Source organism: Schistocerca nitens, chromosome 1 (assembly GCF_023898315.1).
Source record: "Schistocerca nitens isolate TAMUIC-IGC-003100 chromosome 1, iqSchNite1.1, whole genome shotgun sequence".
Lineage (NCBI taxonomy): Eukaryota > Metazoa > Arthropoda > Insecta > Orthoptera > Acrididae > Schistocerca > Schistocerca nitens.
In genome coordinates this window covers 511562323-511589220 of record NC_064614.1, presented here as the reverse complement: position 1 = coordinate 511589220, position 26898 = coordinate 511562323, and the positions used below count along the sequence as shown (strand labels likewise).

Here is a 26898-nt window from a genome sequence, read left to right as displayed (position 1 = left end):
TCTGAGATGGCACTAAGTGTCCTGCTCATCAGGACCTGATATGCTGTTTAAATGTTGCGGTGTAATCCAGGGTCACACCTAGATATATTTCTGCTTCGAGTTCTTGCTGTGCTTCTCTGTTACTGAGGTGAAAGATGCAAATGCATCTTGCTGTTTTTTTTTTACTTCGGGTCATTAACAATAGAATATTGAGTGTATTTTGAGCTTGTGTCAGTTTCTCTTGTACCTCTGAGAAGGTCATGCCTGGACCTGCCACTGCCGTATTATCGGGTCATATTGTGTGATGTGGTTTGGAATTGGCTTGTCATTTTTGTATATTTTGTACAGCATGGTGTTGGGACACCTTGTTATGGTAATGCATCTTTCGATTCCTCTACGTATTATTCTTCCTATGGAGGCTGACACAGAATCTCATACTGGGAGAGAGGTGCCAACCCAGGATGTCAGACGGTAGTCTCCCGCCATGTCATACAGTTCAGTCAATAGCTTTCAGTTGCTGACAGTGGCATATTCAGCTGTGAGGTCAATGAAGACCACTCCAGTAGTGTTCCTTCTCTCAAATCCGTCCTTATTGCGTCGTGTCAGGTTTAGTAATGTGCCAGAACATGATTTCCCAGGTCTGGAGCCTACTTGCTAGTGCATGAATTTCTTTTCTAGGATGTTTGTGATCTGATGGAATATAAAAGATTCCATGATCTTGAAAGGCATGGAAGAACAATGACACAGGTCAGAAACTTTTTGGATAATTTGGTTCCTTCATTAGTTTCAATAGTGTGACCACCTTGACCTCCCTCCACTCTCTGGGATGTGCAGTTTTGGCACACAGGTGTTAATCATGTCCATGAGCTATTTCCGTGTTTTTGGTCCAAATTTCCACTTTGTTCAACCCACAGTTCATCAACAGCAGCTGCTTTGTTGAACTTCATGTTCCTAGGAAAGTGGGAACTGAAGGGCAGCAAAAATAAGAGCTGCAGTGGTAAAGTGAGTAGGCAAAGAGAGATACTATTAATGTTTCTTTGTAAATCATAATGAGCTTACAGCTACATGATAAATTATGAAAAAGCTGTGAAATTGTTTATTACAGATTATGAAAACAAGCCAGTAAAACATTTTATTTTTCACCACGGGAAAGATAGAGGATACAGTAAATCTCTTTTCCAAGTGGATAATAATCATAAACATCTGAATTATAGTTAATTGACTCTTCTCATATTAAATGAGTATGAATATTATAGCGATTTAATACAAGCCAGAAGGCATAAAATACCGAGCGAGGTGGCGCAGTTGTTAGACACTGGACTCACATTCGGGAGGATGACTGTTCAATCCCGCGTCCGGCCATCCCGATTTAGGTTTTCCGTGATTTCCCTAAATCGCTCCAGGCAAATGCCGGGATGGTTCCTTTCAAAGGGCACGGCCGACTTCCTTCCCCATCCTTCCCTAATCCGATGAGACCGATGACCTCGCTGTCTGGTCTCCTTCCCCAAACAAACCAACCAACCAAGGCATAAAACCATACTTTAGATTATTTATAATATTATTGGCAGTGGATCACCATTTGTTTCACAGTGCTGCTTACTATGAAAATTATTAGAGAATCATTAGTGTTTCTCACATGTGATGTTATGTAAATGGATGAATTAATTATCATTACCTGTCTTTTTAAAAGTGCGCAATGGAAATATAGTTTAACTGATGAAATGGTTATCACATTTGTTTTGGTGGAGGTTTTCCAAATCTGTTTTAAATACTTAGCAATCAAATGGGATGCTATGGTATTAATAACATTGCTTGTAAAGCTCGACTGCTGGTATGTCTTTTTATTGCCATCGAAAACTACAGATGTGTGTATAAAAACCTGAAAAAAAAAATGTCGTACTAAAAATCTAGACAGTCTTCTGCTTTTAATTAGCTGGTGGTGTTTTCTGTACCATCCACAAAATAGAGTATGTGATTATATATCCATATCAAAATTGCTTTCCTGAGTCACTGTTGCTCAATACTCGTGAATTTTGTTGACTTTCTGCTGTATGTAACTTCTAGAATGACTTGATCAGTGGATTCTTCATTGGTTCAGATTTAATTTCCTGAGTTCTAAGATTTGTAGAACAGATGTTTCATTATTTTTGCAGTTGAACAAATGTTTCACTACAAAAACTTTTATTATATGGCACTATTGTAGTGTTGCAAATTGAACCTTGAACATGCCATGAGCTGAGAGGTCAGTATGACCCTTCCCAGTTCTGTATGGCATCAGTCTACGTTGACATTTATCAGTTGCTGCAGTCTTGATTTGTATGTGCATGGTTTGAGACACTCTCTGCTGATAGTGTTGTAATGTTGTACAGACACGTTATCAGAAGTAAATAAGTAAGTAATCATAAGTGAGGCCGAGGGCCTGGCACACCGGGCTTGGCGTACCCGGATTATATTTGGCCGTTGGGTACACGACTCAGTGCTTGCTACACCATCTGTTTAATCTGTTTAGGTTTCGAGGTGAGCCCTCTAGGCTGGCTGTGGAGGCACTTGTATTGCGCACTGTTTGATTATATGTGCTCATACTAAAGGGCTGTAACATTTAGCATAAGATTGTTGATGTTAATACATCTTCCTTGATGATAAGAATTGCATATTTCAAATTTAAATCACTAATGTCACTGTTACCTGCAACTAACAATGTGGTCCTGTATTGTTGTGTTGAATAAAGTCATGCCAATGACATTATAATTTCCTAATGCAGAACTGCATGCTCTGCATAATATATTGACTAGTTAGTTAGTTTTGCACGATTCTCAGAAAAATCTGGTGAATGATTGTAAAGTTTCATCCTTAAAATTTTAAAGTTCTTGTTGTTGTGTTCTTAACACGTCGGAATGCATCTGTGTGTGAAAGAGAAAAAGTTTTGCTGCATTCATTTTATGTCTCGTGCTTCAGCATACATGTTGAAGGTCACCTGAATGAGCCTGTGGCAAACAAAATTTTTGTTGGAAGAGTGACCTGTTATGCAGTAACAGTTTTGTTTTATTACTTTTTAGAATATCTTTTTAGAACCAAAATAACAGAGGTAAAGTGGATTCAATACAACTTGGTCTGTAATTGGCGCAGATTAGTTGTTTGGGAAAGCAGAGGAGTAATGGTGGAAGTATAAGGTCTGATGGTCTAATGGTAAAAGCATGTACCTAGAAATGACCTAACTGAGAGAAAAGAGAGGTCATGGAATTGAATCCCAGGCATCCCACAGAAATTTTCAGTCTGTCTTTAATGAAACCTTCACCTCGCAGCGGTGTTAGGATTCGCTAGGAATGACATGTTGTTGGGGTTCCACATTAAACTGTGGTTTTCCTAATCCTTATTGGATAACTTGGGTAGATTCAGGACACACAAGTATCTGAAGTGGCATAACATTGACAGTCTTGCACCCAGCCATTGGGTCACATGCAATTATAATTATTTTAGTGGTGGAGGTTCCTTTAGAGGCAGCCACTTTTAGGAAGATGAAGTGTTCAGTTTAGTCGTTCGACATAAATTGAATGACATTTAACATGGTCTCGTGTACCGGATATAACAGGAATGGCTCTGATAGCTTAGTGTTGGCTAGGCTTCTCTGCTGAGGGCAGATGTTGGGCAGTTGAAGAAAGCCCGATGATAGTTACGACGACTTCTTCATTGAGGCTCGATTACAATCAACAGTGGCTTGATTACAATCAATAGTGGGTGGTGTGGAATACATGATTGCATCTCCCCAGAGGCAATGGCCTGCTGAGTGCATGTTCCATTGCTGGGTGGCTGGTGCTGCATCACCAAGTTCCCATGTTTCCTGGCTGCAGTGAGTGTTGCTGGTGCGCTCTCAGACTGGGAGTATGGTAGTCTTCTGTAAGCTCTCCAGCATGACAGAGATAATTGGAACCTCCCCCCATACTCCTGGATGGTGGCCAAGTGCAGAGCTGACCCTGGTACACAGAGGCTTAGACAGTAGGCAGCAGTTTGTGTCCTGGGTGTGACAGAAGCAACTGCATCATTGGTGCAGAGTAGCATAAGCTCAACATCACATCACTGCCCAGCTAGTCAACGATGACGGGCTGTCCTTAAATACTACTTTTCTGTGCTGGTTTCTGTTGTTTACTGTGACTAGTGTGCTACACCAAACTATATGGAATGTGTCACTGACCTCCCAACAGTTATAACTGGATTGTGATACTCCTACAGTCTTGTCACGGGTTGGCAGCAAGTGTGGCATGTCGCGAAGTTGCTGACCACACAGCCCCTTCACCAGCTGCAGCTGACTTTATCCTGCACTGGTTTTGTCAGGATGCTCTTCTGCTGGCTCCAAGACTGTCTAAAACTTTACACCTTAACACTGACCATGAAGTACACTTTCTGCGCCCATTTTAGCTCAGGTACTGCAGTGTGATACTGTATATGAGAGAAGAAGCAGCTGTAGTTGCTAAAGAAATATAAAGTCATCCAGTGCCCAGTATCAGAATACATCTTCCACACATGGGCTAACATATCCTGAACATCCAGCTTTTGGTTTTTCTAGTACGTACTACACATTAGGTACTTGATGGAGAGCATGTCCAACAATTCTTTGTTTCTTTTTGTTTGATTTTCAGTTATATGTTTAATGAATGTTATTTGCTATTCTTTATTATCTTTTTGAATGACAGATTTTCCGTGTTTATTATGTAGACCAGTGGCACCTGCCCTTACTTTCCAAAAATTTGTGGTTTATGTTGTCGCTCTTTATTAAGTTAATTGTGGAGGTAGAAGGGAATAGATTGAATCCTCAATGATATTATACTGTACCCTCAGTTACATGTTATTGTGATCAGGAATAGCGATAGTGCCTTTGCTTTTTTGCTGAAACATTAAACTTCAATCATCCTTCCTCCTTTCCTCCCATACTGAGTAGGACAGTATTTTCTAACCTATCACTTCCCCCGAGTGTTGATTAGAGTCCTAGACATTGTAATGCTGCCTGGACATAAATGTTACAAAGATGAATTGTCAGAAAAGGATCTCATTCGTTTCTTTGTTAAGATTTCAGTTAGGTCATTATTTGAAGTGAGACGTATCTAACCAGCATTATGCTTCTATTAGTGATTTAGCCATTGCAGCAGATTTCAGTAAGCTTTTGTGCAAAAAGTGTAAATGGCTTTCTCAGAGTAACCCAAGTTTGCTTTTTGTGTGGGCTCTGAAGAGAGAGGGAGGAAGTAAACCTGTAAGACATCTGGCCTGTTATATGATCACATGCTAGTGTCCTCTATCAATGCAGCAACTAGGCTCTCTTCTGCAAATACAGCATTAGGGGGGAATCAGTTTGTTATGGACATTTTGAACATCTAAGCTGCAATTTAGTGTTGATAATTCAATATTGTGGCCAGCTGTGCTGCATACAATAAGGTGTAGTGGTTAGCATCCCTGGCAGGCATGCTGTGGGTCACTAGTTCAGATCAAACCACCTGCAGTTATTTGTTATGCAGTGTTTATCATTTCTGGAAGGTTCTTGAAATTTCTTGTGCTGGTAATGGTTGCGTATTCTGGAATATTCGATGTTTATGTAAATAGCAGCACTCTTATGTTCAGGAGTTCAGCTTTGTTCTGTCTGTAATTTCATGTTCAGGTAGCATTATCACTTTTGAAACCTTTGAGAGAAGATTAGTGTCTTCACTGACAGGGATCCAGTAAATTACAAGAAGTAGAGGAAGGGTCTGTTTCATAAATCGTTCGCTGTCTTATTTTATTTCTTTTTGTTAGTATCACATGTACACTAAAATCTTTACCGGATTGATACAAAAACATATTGAAAATGTGCAAAGAAAAATTACATGGATTTATTGTGTCAGCAAAGAAATTTTACTGAGATGTTGAATGACTGTGAATGAAACACACCAGAATACTGCAGTTCATCACATTTAAAATTCCCATCAAAATTCTGGAAATCTTTCTATAAAAAAGCAGAACCCATTTTGTCTGTGTACATATTGAGAAAGAGATTGCAGTGTTAACAAGTAATGACAACATACTGTCTGATAATGTGCATCTAATAAATGTAATTCTAAAAACAGTTCCTGACGTAACTTTATCTGTAAGTACTCAATTTTTAAGAATGGTGTGCATACATTGATTCGAAGTTGTAAATTCCATATTCTGTATCACAGGAGAACATGTTTTTTAGTATCTTGTGAGTGTTCAATTGTAATGTCACTAGCAATGTAAGTAAATGCTATACTTCTTTTTCTGTAACACTTCAAGCTGGCTCACTGGGGATGTTCGTGCATCGTCTCATAAGTCAAACACTTCAACTGCGGAGTTTCATTATGACCCTTCTGGGATTTGGATCACCACCATCAGCTGGACAAAGGGCAGGACTTGTGAGAGATGAATTCAATCTGCATAAAATAATTGTCGTCGTCACATCTGTTGGAAAGGTTTGTTTTTGTTTAGGTATCAAAATTCGATTCTATTCTTTTCTCTGGCGGCTTTGATCTCATAGTTGATTAGAAAAGAAGCTTTCGTTTCAGTTAAGACACATCTTTGAACAAAATTATTAAATGTGAGAATTTTTGTGATTCAGAGTATACATTTGGCAATTAACTTATCTTTTAATGTAAAGCTACATAAAATGTTCACATTTGTTAAAAGTTCATTTATGTGTGCAGTGTACGTGTGACACAATTATTGTATAGCTGCTTCTTCCAGTTTGAAATAAAGATAGATAAAATATCCCAAGCTTTTTGCTGATATTTTATAATTCTCATTTTGAATATATGATAGTAACCCGTGAAAGCTATATGGTAATAAATGCTTGGTATTTTGTAAACATAGTACTAATTCTCCTGGAAATATTGCTGTATATTTTGTTATAATTTCTACTGTCTAAAGATAAAAGTAAAATGAAATTACATGTAATATGTGGACCTATTTACCAGAACTGAAATTATGATAGTTCTACCACTACCATTAACTAAAGAGGAGGAGGAGGGGGAGTAGAGGGAAATGGAATTTAGCATTGGCATGAGAAAGCAAAGAATGTGTTAAACAGAGCATGTGCTCACGTGAAATAGACATGACAGGTATTACTGGAAGTACTAACTACATTGCATGTTTAAAGGAATTCCTTCAAGGGCCTCATCAATGATTACACGGTATTATCAACTGGTGTATATTTTTTGCAATCCAGAAAATAGTATACATATACCACACCTAACATTATACAAGAATGAGCTTTCATGCCTGCTGTATTGAAATAAAAGACGCTGTGTAAGGGGGAAGGGAGGGGTGGAAAAGGAAAGAAGCAGACTTGGAGAAAAGAGAAAAGACCAGTAGATGTTCTAGCAGAGAGCTGTGCAGAGTGAGAGTAAGGGGGCCTGAATTGGTAGGAGAAGTGGTAGGACAGGGGGGGCTGGTAGCAGTTGGGTGGAGGTCGTCGAGGCAGTAGGTTATTGTAGGTTGAGGCCAGTGTAATTTCAGGGGCTGACAACGTGTTGTAAGAATAACTCCCACCTTTGAAAGTAAGAAAAGCTAGTGATGGAGAGGAGGATCCAGATGGCTTTGATATTGAAGCAGCCATTGAAATTGAGCATGTTGTGCTGAACTGCATGTTTTGCCACTAAGTGGTCAACTTTTCTGTTGGCTACAGTTTGGTAGTGGCCAGTCATCCTGATGGACAGCTGTTTGGTTGTCATACCAGTATAAAAAGCTGTGCAGCAGAGTTGGTGTATGACATGGCTGCTTTCACAGGTGGACTGGCCCATGAGGGGATAGGACAAGCCTGTGACAGGACTGCAAAGGAAGTTCTGGGTGAATGGATTGGGAAGCTCTTGCATCTGGGTCTTCTATAGGGATGTTATTCCTGTGGCAAGGAGTTGGGGACGGGAGTGGCATAGGGATGGACAAGGATATTGCGGAGGTTGGGTGGACAACGGAACACCGCTTTAGGAGAGGTGGGAAGGACCTTGGTTAGGATGAAAGATAATCAAACCCCTGACAGAGGACGTGGTTCATATATTCCAGTACAGGGTGGTATTGGGTGATAAAGGGGGCACTTCTTTGTAGCTAGTTCTTGGGGATGATGTGAGGATTTGAGGATTCCGTGTGTGTGTGTGTGTGTGTGTGTGTGTGTGTGTGTGTGTGTGTGTGTCTTTAATTCAAAAATATTTAAATTCTACCAGAGCTTCCTGCAACATTGATAAAAATAATCATCATCTCCAAACTGTTCCTCTGCTATATGCAGTACACAATGCTGCAAAATGTGCTTCTACATGAAGTGTTTCCATGTGCGCTAAACCGGGACCACAACTAACCATGAAAACACATCTATACCGCAACATCATATCCTCCTTACTTCACTGTTGGCACTACACATGCTGGTAGGTAATATTCTCCAGGCTTTTGCCAAATCTAAATCTTCCCATCGGGTTGCCACAGGTATAGCTTGATTCCCATTCTACATAATTCTTTTTCAGTCATCCATTATCCAGTGGTTCTTTACAGTATTGTTAAACATTACCTCATATTCAAATATATAGCGAAGTATGAATACAATAACATAAATTGCATCATTTTCAAAAAACCAGGAGACGTTTGTCTGACATTGTCTTATCATTCTGCTTGGTAGAGGATACATAATTTCCATGTAAAACCCACAGTGGCATTTCTGTGCGTTTCGTGGCACTGGTGCAGATTTCATTACAAAGCTAAGAAAGTATACAGTGGCCCTTCTCACAAAATGAAATCCAGGAAAATGATCACTTATAAAGTAGTCTGACAGCTATCTCTAGGCTTGGACCAAATAAATAAGGCTTACCACAAAATACATTAAACCAAGAGAATAAACCATTACCTCTGTAAATACCAGAAGTAGAGAAAGAAAATGTCTTGACAAGTGCACAGTGCATCAGTACCTTATTCCATCTGAACCCTAGGTGGACCTATTCCTTGTATAAAACGGAATGGGTGTATTATATCTGATAAGGAATTAATCAGCATCTCCATTATCAAATACACTGATGGGAAAACAGGTCACAACAACAAAAACTAATTAATGCAAATGAAAGTTAAGAAATATGTTTGTCTAGGTAACATATTTAAGTGATTAACTTTGGAAGATCACAGGTTGACGTAACCGTGAGATGAGCCATTGCAAATGTGAAATGGTGGTACATTAGTAACCGGTGTAACCACCAGAATTTTGAATGCAAGCATACAAATGTGCATGCATTGTGTTACACAGGTAGCGGATGTCAGTTTTTTTGGATGAAGTTCCATGCTTGCTGCACTTGGTAGGTCAATAAAGTTAATGCTCTTTGTGGATGATGCTGATGTTGCCTGATAATGCTTCGTATGTGCTCAATTGGAACCTGATCAGGTGGTTGAATACGCCAAGGCAACATGTTAACACTTTGTAGAGCGTGTTGGGTTATGACAGCAGTGTATGGCCAAGTGGTATCCTGTTAGAAAACATGTCATGGAATAATGCTGTTCATGAATGGGAGCACAACAGATTGAATCACCAGACTGACATACAATTTTGATGTCAGGGACTACAGAGAGGATTTTCTTCAAAATATATTATCAAAGAAACAAAATTAATTCTTACACAATTAATAACTTCCTTGTTACACATAGAAGAATATTTAAAACTTTGTTTTTTGATGAAAATGTTGAACAATGGAAGAGAGAGGGGGAAATGGATAAAGCTATGAAGATCTTTCCAGTACCTGTCAATCATTTTTCATTACTTTTAACACTGTTTTTATGTTCTTGTGCAGTAATGACATTACAAATGGAAGTTTTTTTATACATATCCAGAAATAATGTTGAATCAAAGATCAGTACTAATTTGCAGGTAAACCATAAGAATTGATGCTAAAAGATATAATATCCATTCATTTCTGCTGGGCAGTTATAAATTTTAGTACAGAAATCTGTAAATAATACAGTGTATGAATTGAGTAAGGTGACTTTTCAACAGGTGTTTGGAATTGATAATTTAAGTGGTGAAATCATTTGGAAGCGATACCTAGAAGATGTGACTACTTTCACATCTCCAAGCCAGCCCATGCTGCTGTTTGTCCAGAGAACAACACGACATTTCCCTTATCCTGCACAGTGTGCTCTTGTTGCAAAACATAAGGTTTGTTACTGTTATAACAATACATATACAATGATAACAGTCTTAGTTGTTTTAGAATAATTATAAAAACTGAGGCTTTTTTATGTGCGTGCAGGTTACAGGAGAAGGTGTACTGTTCACCTTCAACCCATTCAGTGGTCAAGGAATGGTTAGTAATGATGGCATACAACTGCTTGGCTACCGTGTGCGTCAGGCACTCTTGCTTCCAGTTAATGATGAAAACTTTCTTCGAGCATTGTTACTGTTTGATGAGAAGGAGAAATTACATTCGTATCCTGACACTGGAAAACAAGTGGCAGCCCAGATTGCGCACACAACTTTCTTATTCACAGCGGAACCTAACACTGGCACTCTGACAGGATATTCTCTTGGATTCAGCACAGCTGAGGTATGTTGTCATTTAGTATTGGGTAAAGTTCAGAAGTAAATTTTATATTATTTTATTAAACATGACTCAGAAAGGTTTTCATTTTGAATTACTTAGACTAGTATAGCTTAATGCAACAATCTACAAAAATCCTTCTAGTTTGTGACTAATAAAACCATCTCAATACAATGGTCAACTACAATTTTTAGGCACCTTTATTAGACAATATTGTAAATCAGGAAATGAAAACTGAGTACAAGTAACTTCCTGATCCTACCATTCTTTTTATCAGGTAATGTGGGACAGAAATTTTCTGTTGTGTTAAAAATCACACTTAACAATAAATACCTTATCCCTGTTTTGTCATACAGTTTTGGAAACAGTGTCAGTGATTGCATATGTTTTCAGGCAGATGAAATGTATTGCAGGTAGAACCAAACAAAAACTGAGTCATATGACTACATCATGATATGGAAAGGAGCCTCATTGATATAATGAAACTTGACTGACAGCTGTGATATGGTCTTATGAAAAGAATGCATTTAAATACAATCCCGAGACAATATTTTGAAATAATTATGCCAAGTAAAAGGCCTAGAGGAGCCTGTCATGATATTTGAGTTAAATAGATCATCAAAGACTTTGGCAAACAATGTGAAAATATTAATAGCAGTGTATAAGCCAACTTTAAATGGGTAGTGGCTGTTGAAGAGCAAAACAGATGCACCTGATGCTGTAGCAAAAGTTTCTATTTTACACACAGATTTACTTTAGTACCTGTTTTTTGTGTAGCTCTGTGAAGAAGTAATTGTATCAGTGTGTTTTACTGTATAGACTAGTCTTTACTAACTTCCTCTAAGTTTTTGAAGTTTTTCTGCTGATCGAATAGTTCATCATTTTTTGGGAGTGCATCTAGGATATTACAGACTCTTGTACCGATATTTCGGCTGACAACCTTTCAGCTATTCTCAAAGTTAGTCATTTGCAAAATTGTTAAAGCACTTTGCACTGTGGAGTAAACACACATGCATCATAAATAAACCTATTGGAAACAAGAGCATCAGTCAGATGAAACTTTACACCTCTATTAGTAAAACAAAACAAGAACAGAATCAGTGAATCCATAGTGCCAGGCAGAGAGGAATTATAACAATATTTCCTTTGAGAATGCAGGGATGAAATGGGGGGTTCCATGATTTGTTGAGCCTGATATCCCCACCTCAGTTGAGCAAATTGTCTGCTAATTGTATTTCCACAGCTCCTACAACCACTGAATCCAGGCAAGAAGAGGCTGTGGCTAGTAACTTAACATCCCCATATTCTGTGGAGATTTTGTTGTGCCGTTGTAGGTGAGTGTTTCGCTGGAGTTCAATGCCATGTTCTTTTACAGTGCTTGGTGTCTGTATTACAAAACATCAAATTAAGAGAGTTCTGCAAACAAAAATGGTAGACCAACTGAAAGAAGAGCAAGAAGAAAGAGATGTAACATCTATGGATTTTCTACTGTATGTGGCAAATACTTCATCAAAATTAGCAAGCATAATGAAGAAACATAAATTGTATTCCACCGGCCAAGACAGCAGCTCTTCTGGGATCTTTGGAGGACGATCTGATTTTGCAAAAGATGGCTGTTATGAAATTCCTTGTGAGAGTGGCAAAAGGTAGATAGGACGAACAGTGCACTATAAAAGAATGTTGTATTGAACTCCAGCAATACACTCACCTACTACAGCCCAAGAAATATGCAGTGGCTGAAGATTGTATTTCTACTGGCCACTCCATGTAGATTATGAGATAGTTAAGATACTGGCCAAAGTCTCATCCAACTGGTATTCAGCAGACAAGGAAGCTGTGGAAATACAATTAGGAGGCAGCCTGCTCAACTGAGATGAGGGTTTCCAGTCTCGAGCATTTCTGTCCCTGCACATTGTGAATCCTGCAATCATAACAATTTTCATATTTCATAAACAGTTCAAGATGTTGAAACGAGGTATTTTGCAAATGAGAGCACACAAAGATGCATATATATTTTATGGTTTTTATAATAAGTATGTGAAACTTATTTATTTGCTGAGATTTGAAAGTAATACGTCTACAGCAGTGACAAGGTCAATGGAGCAAGCACTTACACATGCCAATTAAGTTGACTAAGAGTAGAGTATGAGGGATTTTCGAGCAACAGTACACATGTCACTTCTGTAGCCTATTGGCTTGGACTGACAGTTTTTCTTCACAGTGTCAAAATACTAACTATAAAATTTAAATATATTTAAACAGTTCAGTTGACATGCTTAAAATTAAAATATTCAAGTCAGTTACAATTATTACCCTTGTAAGTCAAAAGGCTATAGGCCACCACATTGTAGCATACTGGTAAAATTTTGCTCATCTCAGACAGTGTGAGACACTTTGCCTATTAAACCTGTGGCCAATCTTGCTGAAAGTTCTAGACAAACACAGAGTGTGGAACTGCTTGTCATTGGGAGCTCCTATGTTAGGCAGGTGACAGATTGTCTCAGGCAGGCAGGTTGGGAAAGAAAGGCCAATGTCCACTCATTTTCTCGCTCGGAAATCTTGCCCAAGATGTGGAGGCGACTCTGCTGGCAGTGACCAAGCATGCTGGGTGCAACCATCTGTAAATTATGGCTCGTGTTGACACATATGGTGCCTGCTGTCTGGGTTCAGACACCATCTTCAATTTCTACAGGCAGCTGGCTACTTTGGTGAAGACAGCTAATCTTGTCTGCGGCAGTGAAAGTAGAACTATCACTTTGCAGTGTCATTTCCACACCTGATTGTGGTCCACTGATTTGGAGCTGTATGGAAGACTTAAACTAGAGGCCCAGACGATTCTGTGACTGATTAACTTTTTATACCTGGGATTCACAGTCATGTAGAACTTTATAAAAGACATCATATTTATGCTAGTGACTGTAACACTTCCTTTATTTCATGAGTGCAATTTCGGCCTTAGGCCATTATCAAGTGCAGTTACTGGGACAGAGTATGTGTGGCATGCACGTGTCTGTTTTTTAGGATAGAGAAATCCCTCCACAGGCCTGATAAGACACCTTTTTATGCCATACAGGATAGCATTCTCATAGCAGTTCAGAGAAAGGAAATTTAAATATAGTATTAGTTAACAGTAGAAATGTGTATGGAAAGTTCCTGTAACTAGCCTCATTCATAAACAGTAACTTCACTGAATGCAGCTGTAAATAGGAATAAAAGAGTAAGGTAGGCAGATCTTTCTGCATAGTAAGAGAGACAAGAAACAGATTACAGAATACTTGAGTGGTCAGCGTGAAAATTTCATCTACAGTGCTAACAAGGCTGAGTTTCAATGAATAAAATTTAAGAGCATTGTGCAATACACTTTAGACAGATACATGCCAAGCAACGCTGTGAGGGCTGGAAAACACCCGTGTAGCTGTACAAAACTGCTACAGAAGCAAAGCAGACTTCACAGCAAATATAAACATAGTCGTAGCATTACAGAAAAACAAAAGCTAAACAAAGCCAAAATTAGCATAAGAAGTCCTGGGAGTGAAGCGTCCAACAAATTCAAACGTAAAATTCTATCTACCGACCTTAGAGGAAATCCTAAGAAGCCATTGTCTTATTTTAAAACAGTAAATGGAACAAAGCCACCTGTCAAACACTCTTATGACCAAATGGCATTGAAGCAGAGGATGAGATAGAAATGGTCAAAATACTAAACCCCTTTTTCCAAAGCTGTTTCACAGATAAAGGTAACACACAAATGACAAAGTGACAGATATCAAAATAAAGTGACCATGGAATAGAAAAACAACTGAAATTGCTCCACAGAGGAAAGGCCTCTGGACCTGAAAGGATACCAGTTCAATTCCACACAGAGATGCAAAAGAGCTTGCCCCTCTTGTAGCAGCTGTGTACTGTAGATCTCTGGAGGACTAGAGTGTTCCTAATAATCAGAAAAAAGCACAGGAGGACTGAAGTGTTCCTAATGATCAGGAAAAAAGACCAGATCACTTTGTTTTCAAGAAAGGTTGTTGAACAGGCATAAAACTGTAGGTTACATCTCTGATGTCAGTATATTACAGAATTTTAAGACATGTTTCATGGTCGTGTATTATAAGATTTATGGACATCAGAAACCTCCTCTGTTGGAATCAATGTGGGATCCAAAAATGATGATCGTGTGGAACCCAGCTCACACTATTTGTCCATGAGACCAAGGAAGCAGTAGATACTGGTGCCATGCTTGTTGACTTCCGTAAGGCATTCGATACTGTTCTTCAGCACTGCCTAATGAGCAGCCTTTGAGCTTACAGAATATCAGACCAATTGTGTAACAGAACTGAAGAGTTTTCTCACAAATGGAACGTAGCATGTCATTCTGAATGGAGAGAAGTCTTCAGACCTAAAAGAAACTTTGGGCCTACCCCAAGGGAGTCTATTGCAGCAAGACCTGCAGAGTATCAGTGCTTGGCAGAGGGAGTGGCAATTGACCCTCCACATAAACAAATTGTATTTATTTCAGATACATAGACAAAAAGACGCTTTATTGTGTGATTACTTGTTTGCAGACCAATCACTGGAAGCAATTAATTCCATAACATACCTAGGATGCATGCGGATCTATTTAAAGTGGAACAACTGCATAAAACTAATCACAAGAAAGGCAGATGCCAGACAGATTCATTGAAAGAATCCTCGGAAAATGTTGTCCACCAGAAATGAAGGTAGCTTACAAAACTCATGCTCAGCCAATACTTCAGTATTGCCCATCAGTATGGGATACATAGCAGATTTGGTAGAGCCTCGATTTCCACAGAAACCATCCTTTCCATTACAAAAACTGTCTGCTGCCGCAGCAGTAGCAGCAGCCAGTCCCACACTCAGCAGACTGAAGGTTATTGAAGCCTTCGCAGACAGAAGCTACCCTCCAGATCTTCTCCAGAAACAGATTTCTTTGTGCCTTTTATCCACATAACCAGCTCTCCTTGGACACTAGATGACTGGCCACAAAGGAGTGCCTCCTTCTTCATTCCATATAACCTAGAACTGGTTTTCCACTAGGCTTAGGACTAACTCTTTCCAAACTCTGAAATGAAGAATACCCTCCATACCACATTGACTGCTGTTCCACTGCTCACTCAGCCTGCACAATGTCCTTATTTGTCCCTACGACTCTCTGCTCTCGACTCCTTTTGATCATGTTCCTGTCAATGTTTCAGGTACAAGATCTTTCTTACACATCCACACACCATTACCTGTTCTAGCTCTGCCACTGAAATTTCCTATGCCATTAAAGACAGGACCACCTTTGAAAACAAAATATAGTGCAACCTCCGCACAGCATGAACAACAAGCAACATGGATGTATGCTCATTGATAAACTGTATCAAAGAGCAAAGCAAAGAGTAGAGAGGAATGCAATGTCATTTTCTTCAACTCCTGCTTCATAGCACATACCATTTGGTCCGTCCCCCTCTCCAGTTTTCACCTTGTTTCACTCTCTTGCTCCCTCACCTCCCCTGCACACCACCAGTAACTTTTTACTACGGCCTAGCTCACCCATTTAACCTTTCTTTAGTTCTTTCCCCTACTCTGGACTTCCACCTTCTGCTTAACTTAATTTTCCTGTGTGCATCCTTGTAGCCAACCATGTACCTTTCTGCTTAGGGAGCAGTTAGTGCACATAAGTATATGATCCACACCAGCATGATCTTTCCTTATCCACTGCCATCTTGCTCTTTCCGTACAGTTCCTTCCGCATCAGCATCAAACATTATACTGTATTGTGGATTTTCTATGACTGGATCGTATGGATCAGAATCTCATTCACTGTGAAGAGCATAATTTTCTTGCAGAACTGATTTACATGAGAAGGTCATTTATTGACAAATGGCAAAGAAATCAAAGCAGTAGTTGTCACTAACATGTTGGGAATTACCTTGCCACACTCCTATGTTTTGTACTACAGGGAAGTTTGGTACATCGTATATTCACCATATACTTACATAGGGAGACTGGAAATTTGGCAGATTTGGATGAAATTTTGCACAGTTTGTTCTTAATTGGGAAAACAGACATTTATTAGTTGGGTTTTGGTGTGGCACACTATAGTTTATTGAAAAATGACAGAAGTTTTTTGTCACTCAAGTCCTAATGACTATAACAGGTTGGTAGTGCCCTCAAGTGGGCAAGTGATGAAGTCAGTGTACTCTGGATTTGTGGACTTGACTTTGCGTTCACATCCTTACTCGGAATAAATATTTTTTATAAAATAATCGGTATTTCATAATCATACATAGTTTGCATATATTTCTTGATTATATACATTTTCTTGAAATTGTGCAACACTAAAGCATTCTTTGAATATATTCTCTCTTAGGTGAAAACTGTTTATTGTCTTTAACAGTGCAAATGGTGTTACAGTTATACTATCCATGTGAAGGGGCTCCTCTGTTATAGGAATAGTGACATTTTATATAGTCACAAGGCAAGGCTTCGTGTTCATGTTTCATCAGTCAAGAAAGTACGGTAATCGCTTCATGTCACTTTCCATTAATTTGAACAAGTGTGCCTATGAAGCACCAAAATGTCCCAAAACCCTCCACATTCAACAGACTAAAAATGCTTAATACCGCAAACTGTGAGTACATCATTTTCAGAAAAATCTCATAGAATTGGTGAATAATTTTGAAGGTTTTTGATTTTGTATATTGAAACAAGTTCAACAAAAATTGGAAAAATTCATAAAAATGAGAATGGTGTTCCTCCAGATTTTATCAAAATTACTGAAATCATGGATGAAGAGACAATTCATACGTATACTATTCGATGAACAGACAATTCATACGTATACTACTCAAGCACAATTGGAATCCGAATAAGAGAATGAAGATCTGACACATTCATAAACGACAAGTCTAGAGCATGGTCACCCATTTCCAGTATCAGGTTGCCTATCTAAAGGCTCCTCAGCACTACGGCCCGTGAGGGGCCTTGGCCTGTATCTCAATATCCTGCCACTCTATCTGGTCCATGGGTTTCTGTCTCTGTTCTCTGATACCCAGCTTTTTCATGTCTTCTTCAATTCCATCCACTCATCTCTTTCTGGGATGTCCTTTCCATCATCTGCCTCCAGCTTTGCCATTAAAAATCCTCTTACATGTTCTGTCTTCCTCCATGCTGACCCCATGTCCTGCCCTCCACAGTCTTCTTATTTTAATGGTGATGACAGTGTCAGACTTTTCAAAAAGTTGTCCTAGTTCAGCTTTCGTACGGATGTGCCAACCTTCTTGCTCGTATATCTGGCCATACATCTTAGGCAAAACCTTTCCCTTCCAAATGCTAAGGAGTTTTTTCTCATTTGCAGTCACATCCCACGTCTCGGCACCGTACACAACAACCAGTCAATTGTCTTGTAAATGAGGATTTCAGATTTTCGTGATAGAAGCGAGCTCCTAAGCATGGGTAGTGCGGCAAAGTAGCATATGTTGCCGCTGCTATTCTAGCTTGCACCTCACTCCCGATGTCTAACAGGTTCCAGGGGCAACAAAAATTTGATTTTCAATATTTCATACAGTTACTGACCAAATTTAAGACTTTAGTATTCTGCCATAATCTATTTGTGTTACATTAAAGGTTTAACTCAACAAGTCAAATATTACAGTTAGAAACTGTGTATATGACTAGAAGCAGTATAAGGTATAATTCATTGTGCACAAATATCCAGATCATATTCAACCAGAACTTTACAGTGAGAGTGCTTAATGACTTCCAAGAAACTTTATACATAGTTTCAGACATTAACAAAAACTTTTTCATTGTGATGCCCCCCCACAAAATGGTGAATGGAAAAACGTTCATTGCTCCCTGTATTATTGCGTTTCGCACAGTAAAACAGTAGCATCAGGCACAGCATTTTAGTTTATCACTTCTTTACAACTAACTCTATTCACAACATACTTATCAGACACTATCCACATATATCATTGAAAATACCTGCAAAAGTATATCATTATATGGCATGTAGTTCTGGAGATGTGATGTTTTAAACATGGAAGTTTGATTCCTTAAAGAATTGGTGGGGGGTTTACTGGTGACTCAGAAGTAGAATAGGAAATTCTTGGATGCAAAAATGTATACTGTTGTGTGGATGACAACTATTGATAACTGTGTTTGGGGGGAAGGGGGGGGGGACAGATTTATTGAAGCAAGAGACTGCACAGAGCATGGTAAAACACGAACAACCACTCAGCATTGGCTTATGATAGTGAGCATACAATTACATTAAACAATCTCAGTTTCTTGCATAAACATGGAATACACCAGTGTCATGTTTCGAAATATGTTCCCTTCAAGAAAGTTGTATCATCCTAAAAAGATATTGAAGTTGCTCAGCACTATGTATGTCATATTATACTGTTAACTAAACTGTAGCATTGTGAAACACGGAAAATTGCAACAGGTTTCATCATTCCTTAGGTGGTGGGAAACAGGGTATTGCTTTACACCATAACATAATAGAAAATGAAATTCTACGTAATTGGACCACTAATTTGAGTTGTTCCTCAAGCTTCCATTCATAGACCATTTATATTGTATTATATATCATTGACTTAACCATTGTGTGTACTGGAAGGTATTGTATTGGCTGTTGACATAATCATCGTCAGATTAGTATCAGCAAATAAATATCGAAACAAATAAAGTATTAGAAGACATCAAATCCTAGGTCACAACTAATTGGCTTTACTGAAATTGCAGTAAAACAATACAGTCCTTTACTTCGATCACAACTTTAATGTTTTATGCATTTTCAAATAGATTTTTTTTTAAATAGATTGTCATCCACAGTAGTAAGTTATTACAGATTTTGCACTTTGTTAGTTACTGAATTTACAACTATATTACTTACAGGGTCTTGTGGCTACTGCAGTGTGGGAGGTCAAGCTTTGTGTTGACAGTCCACAGAAAGTGATAGCCGTCGTAGGTAAGAATCCTGGGGAGAGAGTTCACTCACAAGGTCGCGTCCTTGCTGATCGCAGTGTGCTGTACAAATACATCAATCCCAATCTTGTTGCCGTTGCTACACAGGGCTTTGATCCTGTGCAGAAGTGTGAGTTTCAATGAAATACATTTACTTGTAGCTAGGTCTGACTTAATGATTTAAGACTTATTTATATTCTTACTTCTTATAGATATACTGAACATCTACTTAGTAGATGCTGTATCAGGTGCAGTTGTTTTTTCTGCGTCCCATAAAAGAGCGCGAGAACCAGTGTACGTAGTACATTCAGAGAACTGGGTACTTTACAGTTACTTCAGTGAAAAGTCTCGACGGACTGAGGTTGTCACCCTTGAATTGTATGAAGGAAAGGTGCAAAGCAATACAACAGGTATTGTATTGAAACTTCATTATTATATTGCCATTTATGTTGTTCTAATTGTTATCCAGTTTTGTAAACTTTTTTTTTCCCTCCGTAATGGCATGGGGGTGTTCAGTCATCTACAGATAGGCAAAGTTCAAACCTATGAATGGGCTTCTGGCCTGACTGCAGGTAGAGAGCAGCCTTTTGTCCCCCTTGGCACTATGAAGAGGAGAGCGATGAGCCCATTACGCCAACTGCCTCTTACCCACAGAAAAGATCCCTGGCACCCAATTTCATAGTAGACGGAATGGAAATGGGTCCTACTGGAGGGATTAGAATCAATAAAAATTCACACTCCTTCATGGGCTTGTACCCACTAGAGCACCACAGTCACGTCTACAAATAAGCTAAGCTAATAAATGAAGGAACTGTCGAGTGTTTTGGGTCAGTCCACTTTTTTATTGTCTTGTAGTAAGTAATGACCTCGTTTCCACCAGGATGTTATTTTAAATGAATATTTCATTCAGCATTACTAGCCTGTTTCGAATGTGTACTAATTCTCAAGTGCACCTACAAAATATAACAACACACCAGAATTGAATGAAAATAAAAATACGAAGTCTCTACAACTGGATTGAAGTACATTTTCTCAAGAACATATAGTGATTACTTATAATGAATGTGGATACATATCATTGTAAGTAGCATAAATCATGTGCCACATACAATTATATATAGCTTGGTCATGAATAGACATGGTATAAAGTATAATCTGCATGCAGTAATAGTTGGTGCAAAAACAACAGCAATAATAGGAAATAGAAAAACCACATCTAAGCACAAACAACATGTAGGACAGACAAAGGATTAACTGTGTATGTACGACTGTTTGCAGATCTGACATAGGCATAAAAGTGTCAAGCGTATAACGTTAGTATAGGAGGAGGCATTGCACTGTGGATGAACTTAAAATTTTTCAAATCCATCTTTGTGATTGCTAAAACTCCGTATTTATTCTAATGTACACATTTCATTTTACTCGTTTACAGTGTTGTAAATCTTTTTTTTGAAATCGCACAGATTTACAATTGTGATTTGTTTCTAGATCAGATAGCAGTTCATGTCAGAGGTAATTGAAGTGTGATTTTTTTTACTACTGCATTTTTGTCTGGTGTGTGCTTGCATCTGAAAGTGTCATTTGAATGCACATGTTTCAAGTATTCTTTGCTTGGCCCTGATGTTTTGGCCTAGTTTCATTTTGGCTAATAGCACTACACATTTCCTAACGTGGAACATGACTAAATGTTGCACCATTGATGTTTATTTACATTCTCTTAAATTGGGCCAAAATACAACAGTTACAGATTGTAAATACTAAATGTACAGTTAAAGGAGAACAAGGAAAAAAACTCAACTATCTGAATATAATTTATAAGAAAGCACATTCACAACCAAACCTTTGTCACAGCTCACAATAACAGACCCCACAACAATAAATGTTACTTCAAATGACCTAAAGGATCATAAACAAGCTGCAGTTAGGCATTTGTTGAACAGACTCAGTAAAATCCCCCTTCCTCACAAACCCCAAATACCTTTGATATAGCCACTATAAAAAGATAGCAATAAAAATGGGGACAAAGAAAACCTATTAGATAAACTTCATACAAAAATGAAGTAGAAAACAATTTAAGATTAAACAAACTGAACCACACCAGCATAAACATGTAGACACACTGAGAATACAGGAACACACTGATCATCCAGAACATTGTGACCATTGAACTACTGTCAATATAAAGCCACCCAGGCGATGGCAGCATCACCTGGCAGGGAATGACTGCTAGTCAGACACAAGCACTGTGCGTGTAGTACCAGTAAACGTGCTGTTCGCATGTGGAATGGGGAAGGCACGATCTATCTGAGTTTCAACAAGAGCAATTGTGATGGTCCGAAGGCTTGCTTGGCACGAGCATTTCAGAAATGGCAAGACTTATCAGACATTCGAGGACTGCTGTGATGAGTGTCTTCTACACATGTCAAACCAAGATAAACCACATACAGATGCCATGTGGTTGGGCAGCAATTCCTCATTAGGGTGTCGAATGTCATAGGCTGGGCAATTGAGTAAAATGGGACGGGCAGCAAACTGTGGCGGAATGAACATCAGACTTAAATGCTGGGAAGAGTACAAGTGTGTGTGAACACACAGTGCACCAACACACCTAACGATGAGCCTCTGCAACCAGTGTCCCGTGCATGTGCCAATGTTAACATCACAACATTGGCAACCATGACTGAAATGGGCATGTGACCATTGGCACTGGACATTGGCACTGTGGCAGAACATTGAATGGTCCGATGAATCCCAAAACCTTCATCATGCTGAACGGAGGGCGCGAGTCCCTCATCTTCCAGGGGAACAGCTCCTTGGCACCTGTAACCTGTACTGGTGGCAATCCCATTATGCTCTAGGGAACATACAAAGAACATACAAACGTGTGTGAGTTCCTAAGGCACCAAATTGCTGTGGTCATCGGTCCCAGGGAACATACACATGGGCATCCATGAGTCCAATGGAGCTCATGCAAGGCACCGTCACAGCCAAGGTTGTGGTAGCAGACCACATACACCCTTTCATGACAATCATGTTTCCCAATGGCAGTGGCACTTTTCGTCAAGATAATGCGCCTTCTCACAAGGCCAGAAGTGTGATGGAGTGGTTCGAGAAACACAGTGGTGAGTTCCAGTTGATGTGCTGGCCCTGCAACTCACCAGATCTGAACCCGAAACTTCCTGGCAGATTAAAACTGTGTACCAGACCGAGACTCGAACTCAGGACCTTTGCCTTTTGTGGGCAAGTGCACTACCGTCTGAGCTACCCAAGCATGACTCATGACCCATTCTCACAGCTTTAATTCCACCAGTATCTCATCTCCTACCTTCCAAACTTCACAAAGCTCTCCTGCAGACCTAACAGAACTAGCACTTCTGGATGAAAGGATATTGCAGAGACATGGCTTAGCCACTGCCTGGGGTATGTTTCCAAAATGAAATTTTCACTATGCAGCGGAGCTTGTGTTGATATGAAACTTCCTGGCAAATTAAAACTGTGTGCTGGACCGAGACTCGAACTCGAGACCTTTGCCTTTCGCAGGCAAGTGCTCTACCACCTGTGAGGATGGGTCATGAGTCATGCTTGGATAGCTCAGCTGGTATAGCACTTGCCCGCATAAGACAAACATCCTGAGTTTGAGTCGTGGTCTGGCACACAGTTTTAATATGCCAGGAAGTTTCATATCAGCGCACACTCCGCTGCAGAGTGAAAATTTCATTCTGATCTTAACCTGATCGAACACACCTGGTATGTGATTGAACGTGGCGTCATAGCTCATTGCCCCACTCCTTGGAATATACATGAATTAGATGACTTGTGCGTGCAGATGTGGTGCCAAGTCCCTACTACAACACACCAACACCTCATTGTTTTCCGGCCACGACATGTCGCCACTGTAATCCATGCCAAAGGTGGCAGATCAGCGTAAGCACTAAACAAAACTAGTTGTGAGGGCATAAATATTTAACTTCTTTTACATTTTAGAGTGATGAGCTACGACATTCATCTCACATGCAGAATAGGTTATAAATCCAATAAGCAGGTTATGATTATTTGCATAAAAATCATGAATGCAATACAGAAACACATTCCAAAACCAAAATCAAAACCAGATAGTCACCAACAATCTTGGATCTACCAGATCAGTTGCAGAGACTGATTAAGAATTTACTTTGATATGACTGGCAAAGCATTTGACACAAGATATACAGACCACAACAGGGCGTGGAAACGCAGTAAAAACCACTCAAAATTTGCAGGTCTCCTTGAACTGTAATATTGCAGACCAAGCACAATAGAAAATCAATAGAAAGACACATTGTCTTGCATTTCAAGATTATTACCATATGTACCAAAGTACTAACACACAGTAAACAATTGCTTAACGGCCAAATAAATATTGAGAATGAAACACTATACAAAATCATTGAACACACAACTCCCATCACTACCTCCTCAAACCCATTCTATCTAAATGATTAACTCCTACAGTACCTCTTCATACCATTTACGTAATTATATAAACACAAATAAAAATAATGTGTCTGAGATAAAGTAAAAACAAATCTAGCAGATAAGTTGGCAACCCTACACATGCTAAGTACAAAGAAATACATTTAGTCAGATTACTATACATTAATGATGCAATGTTTTATGTCAGGAATATGTAGTGGTACAAGCCAGAGTGAAACTAGACCAAAATCACCAGTGAAGTGCATTTCTAGATGTAAGCATAAATCAAACAAAAATCAGTAAGTAAAATAGTCGCACTTCGTTCGCTTTTGGAAAGGAAAAAGATAGAGAGATTGTAAATGTGGTTGATTCCAGACCACTGGCAATGTTTTAAAATGAATAAATGATATTTGTGTGGTAAAGTAAATGCACTTTTTAGTGCCAGTAGTCACAAAGGCACGTTTGTAAAACCTCTGTATGATTGTTGTCTATTTCCATTCCATTTGTTATTAATTTGGCACTTTTCAGTTTGTTACACAACTTTGTATAATTAGTGAAAATCTGATAAAAAGACTTGCTGTGTTACGTATACATTGAGTGACAAAAGTCACGGAATATGTCCAAATATTGTGCGTACCTGCTTTTATCCAGTGTAGTGCAGCAACCTGATATGAATTGGACTCAAAAATCATTGGAAGTCCGCTGCAGAAATATTGAGCCACACTGCCTCTATAGCCATGCGTAAATGCTAAAATGGTGCTGGTGCAGGATGTTGTGCACTGAATGACTTCTGTTATGTCCGATAAATGTTCGGTGGGGTTCGTGTTAGGCCATCTTGGAGGCCACATTATTTTCTCAATTGCTCAGAATGTTCTTCAAACCAATCACAAACAATTGTGGCCCATGACAATTCTATCACTGTTTGAGAACAAGAAATCCATGATTGGCTGCAAATGGTCTCCAAGCAGCCTTGTTGACAACTTAGGTCCATGGCTTTGTGGGATCTGTGCCACACTCAAACCTAACCATCAGCTCTTACCAACTAAAATTGGGACTCATTGAACCAGACCGTGGTTTTCCGTTCATCTAAAGTCCAACCAATACGGTCACGAGCCAAAGAGGGGTGCTGCAGATGATGATGATGATGATGATGATGATGATGATGCGCTGTTAGCGAAAGCACTCACATTGATCATCTGCTGCCGTAGCCCATTAATGCTAAATTTCACTACACAGCCTAGCTTACAGTTTGATTTTTGTCATGTTATGCATCATTATCAGAAAATTTGTTTCTTCTTAAGTTACAAGAACAAAATGATTTCATTTTTATTGTGGCAGTAGATTCTGTTGGCATAGACACTATCAACTAATTTGTCAGTCACTTATTTAATGATGAGTGGGAACTGTTTCATAATTGATTTGTTGTTATGTGTTTATTTAGAGGATTTAAAAAGTGCTAATCATAATTTTCAGCATTTTCATCTCTGTCTGCTCCAATTCAGCCAATTGTGGACAGGCAAGCATATATTTTACCGGGTAATATTGAAGCACTGAAAGAGACAATAACTGAAAAAGGCATCACCAGCAAACATATTCTTGGTTAGTCATTTTATTTTATATGTGTAAACCTAATTTACTCAACAAATAAAGGAAGCTCCAGTATTGTGTATAAAATTTACTCACTGAAAGTTATTTCACTCAGTTGCTTTAGCTACTGGTGGAATTCTGGAACTGCCATGGTTGTTTGTTGATCCTCGCCGGCCTGTCACTGTTACTTCAGAAATGAGGGAAGAAGGCGTCATTCCATATATGCCCGAACTACCTATTCCACCAGATGCTATCATCAATTATAATCAAACACTCCAAAGAATAAGGGGCATCCACACTGCTCCAAGTGGCCTTGAATCAACTTGCCTTATATTAGCATATGGGCTAGGTATGCATTAATTAGCAAATTACACTTGAACAAAGTATAAATATGTTAAATAATGAAATATTTTGATAGTAAATGTAGCTGGTATTTTTTGTTTATGAAATTATTTTATTATTTCAGATTTGTTTTACACTCGTGTTGCTCCTTCGAAAACATTTGATCTTCTGAAGGAAGATTTTGATCATTTACTTATCACCGCAGTTCTGTTAGGGCTGGCTGTAGCGTCATATGTGACAAAGAAGCTGGCATCAAGAAAGGCTCTGAAGCTGGCGTGGAAATAATAATTTAAAACACAATGAACTGGTGTTTCAGTAAACTGTTTAACCGTAATGAACTGAATTAATTGATTACCTCCATACAAATATGGACTTAATGTTGTTGTGCAACTTCTGTGATTTCATTGACCAACATCTCAGTATTTCTTTATAAGATTACTTACTGTACTTCACTGTTATCAATGGTGTACATAATGTAAGATATTTATATTGAATATTTTAATTTATTCAAGTTGTTGAATTAGTGTGCATCTGCCATCACATGTTTGTGTACACAACTGTAGCTACACCTTGTTTTGTTATGTTTGTGAATATATGTTTTTTTTATGTGGTATGTGTTGTCTTTATTTTTTCTATTCATCACATTGTGCCACTTCAGAAGTTGAAAACAAAATATTTACCAAGATTCTGCATCCAGTGTGTAAAATAATGTGGTTATGATCCAGGAAGGATTGACTTCTACAATTTCTGACTCCATTATACAGACTGAAGTGTACATATCTTGTCAATTAAATTTCTTATGTAATGCATCTGCTTTTTAGTAAATATCCCCTCCCACCCCCCCCCCCCCCTCTCTCTCTCTCTCTCTCTCTCTCTCTCTCTCTCACCCTCACCCCCCCTCTACCCCACCCACACCTCTCCCCCCATCACCCCCCATCTCCCCCTCTCAGCCCTACCCCTCCCCCCTAACCCTCTCCCCCCCTAACCCTCTCCCCCCTACCCCTCTCCCCACTACCCCTCTCCCCAC

At 39.0% G+C, this 26898-nt stretch overlaps 1 protein-coding gene across 2 annotated transcripts in view; it reads left to right on the top strand.

Moving 5' to 3' along the window:
• The window catches only part of LOC126253178 (ER membrane protein complex subunit 1), a 142891-nt gene extending 116213 nt beyond the window's left edge, over window positions 1-26678 (top strand). For both annotated transcript variants that reach the window (XM_049954350.1, XM_049954342.1), the window contains 8 exons: window positions 6256-6431; window positions 9977-10138; window positions 10233-10526; window positions 19422-19620; window positions 19703-19900; window positions 25416-25541; window positions 25645-25878; window positions 25996-26678. In XM_049954350.1, the coding sequence (XP_049810307.1) occupies window positions 6256-6431; window positions 9977-10138; window positions 10233-10526; window positions 19422-19620; window positions 19703-19900; window positions 25416-25541; window positions 25645-25878; window positions 25996-26156 (1550 nt within the window). In that variant the 3' untranslated portion in view covers window positions 26157-26678. The remainder of the gene's footprint in view (window positions 1-6255; window positions 6432-9976; window positions 10139-10232; window positions 10527-19421; window positions 19621-19702; window positions 19901-25415; window positions 25542-25644; window positions 25879-25995) is intronic.
• Window positions 26679-26898: the final 220 nt, after the last annotated feature.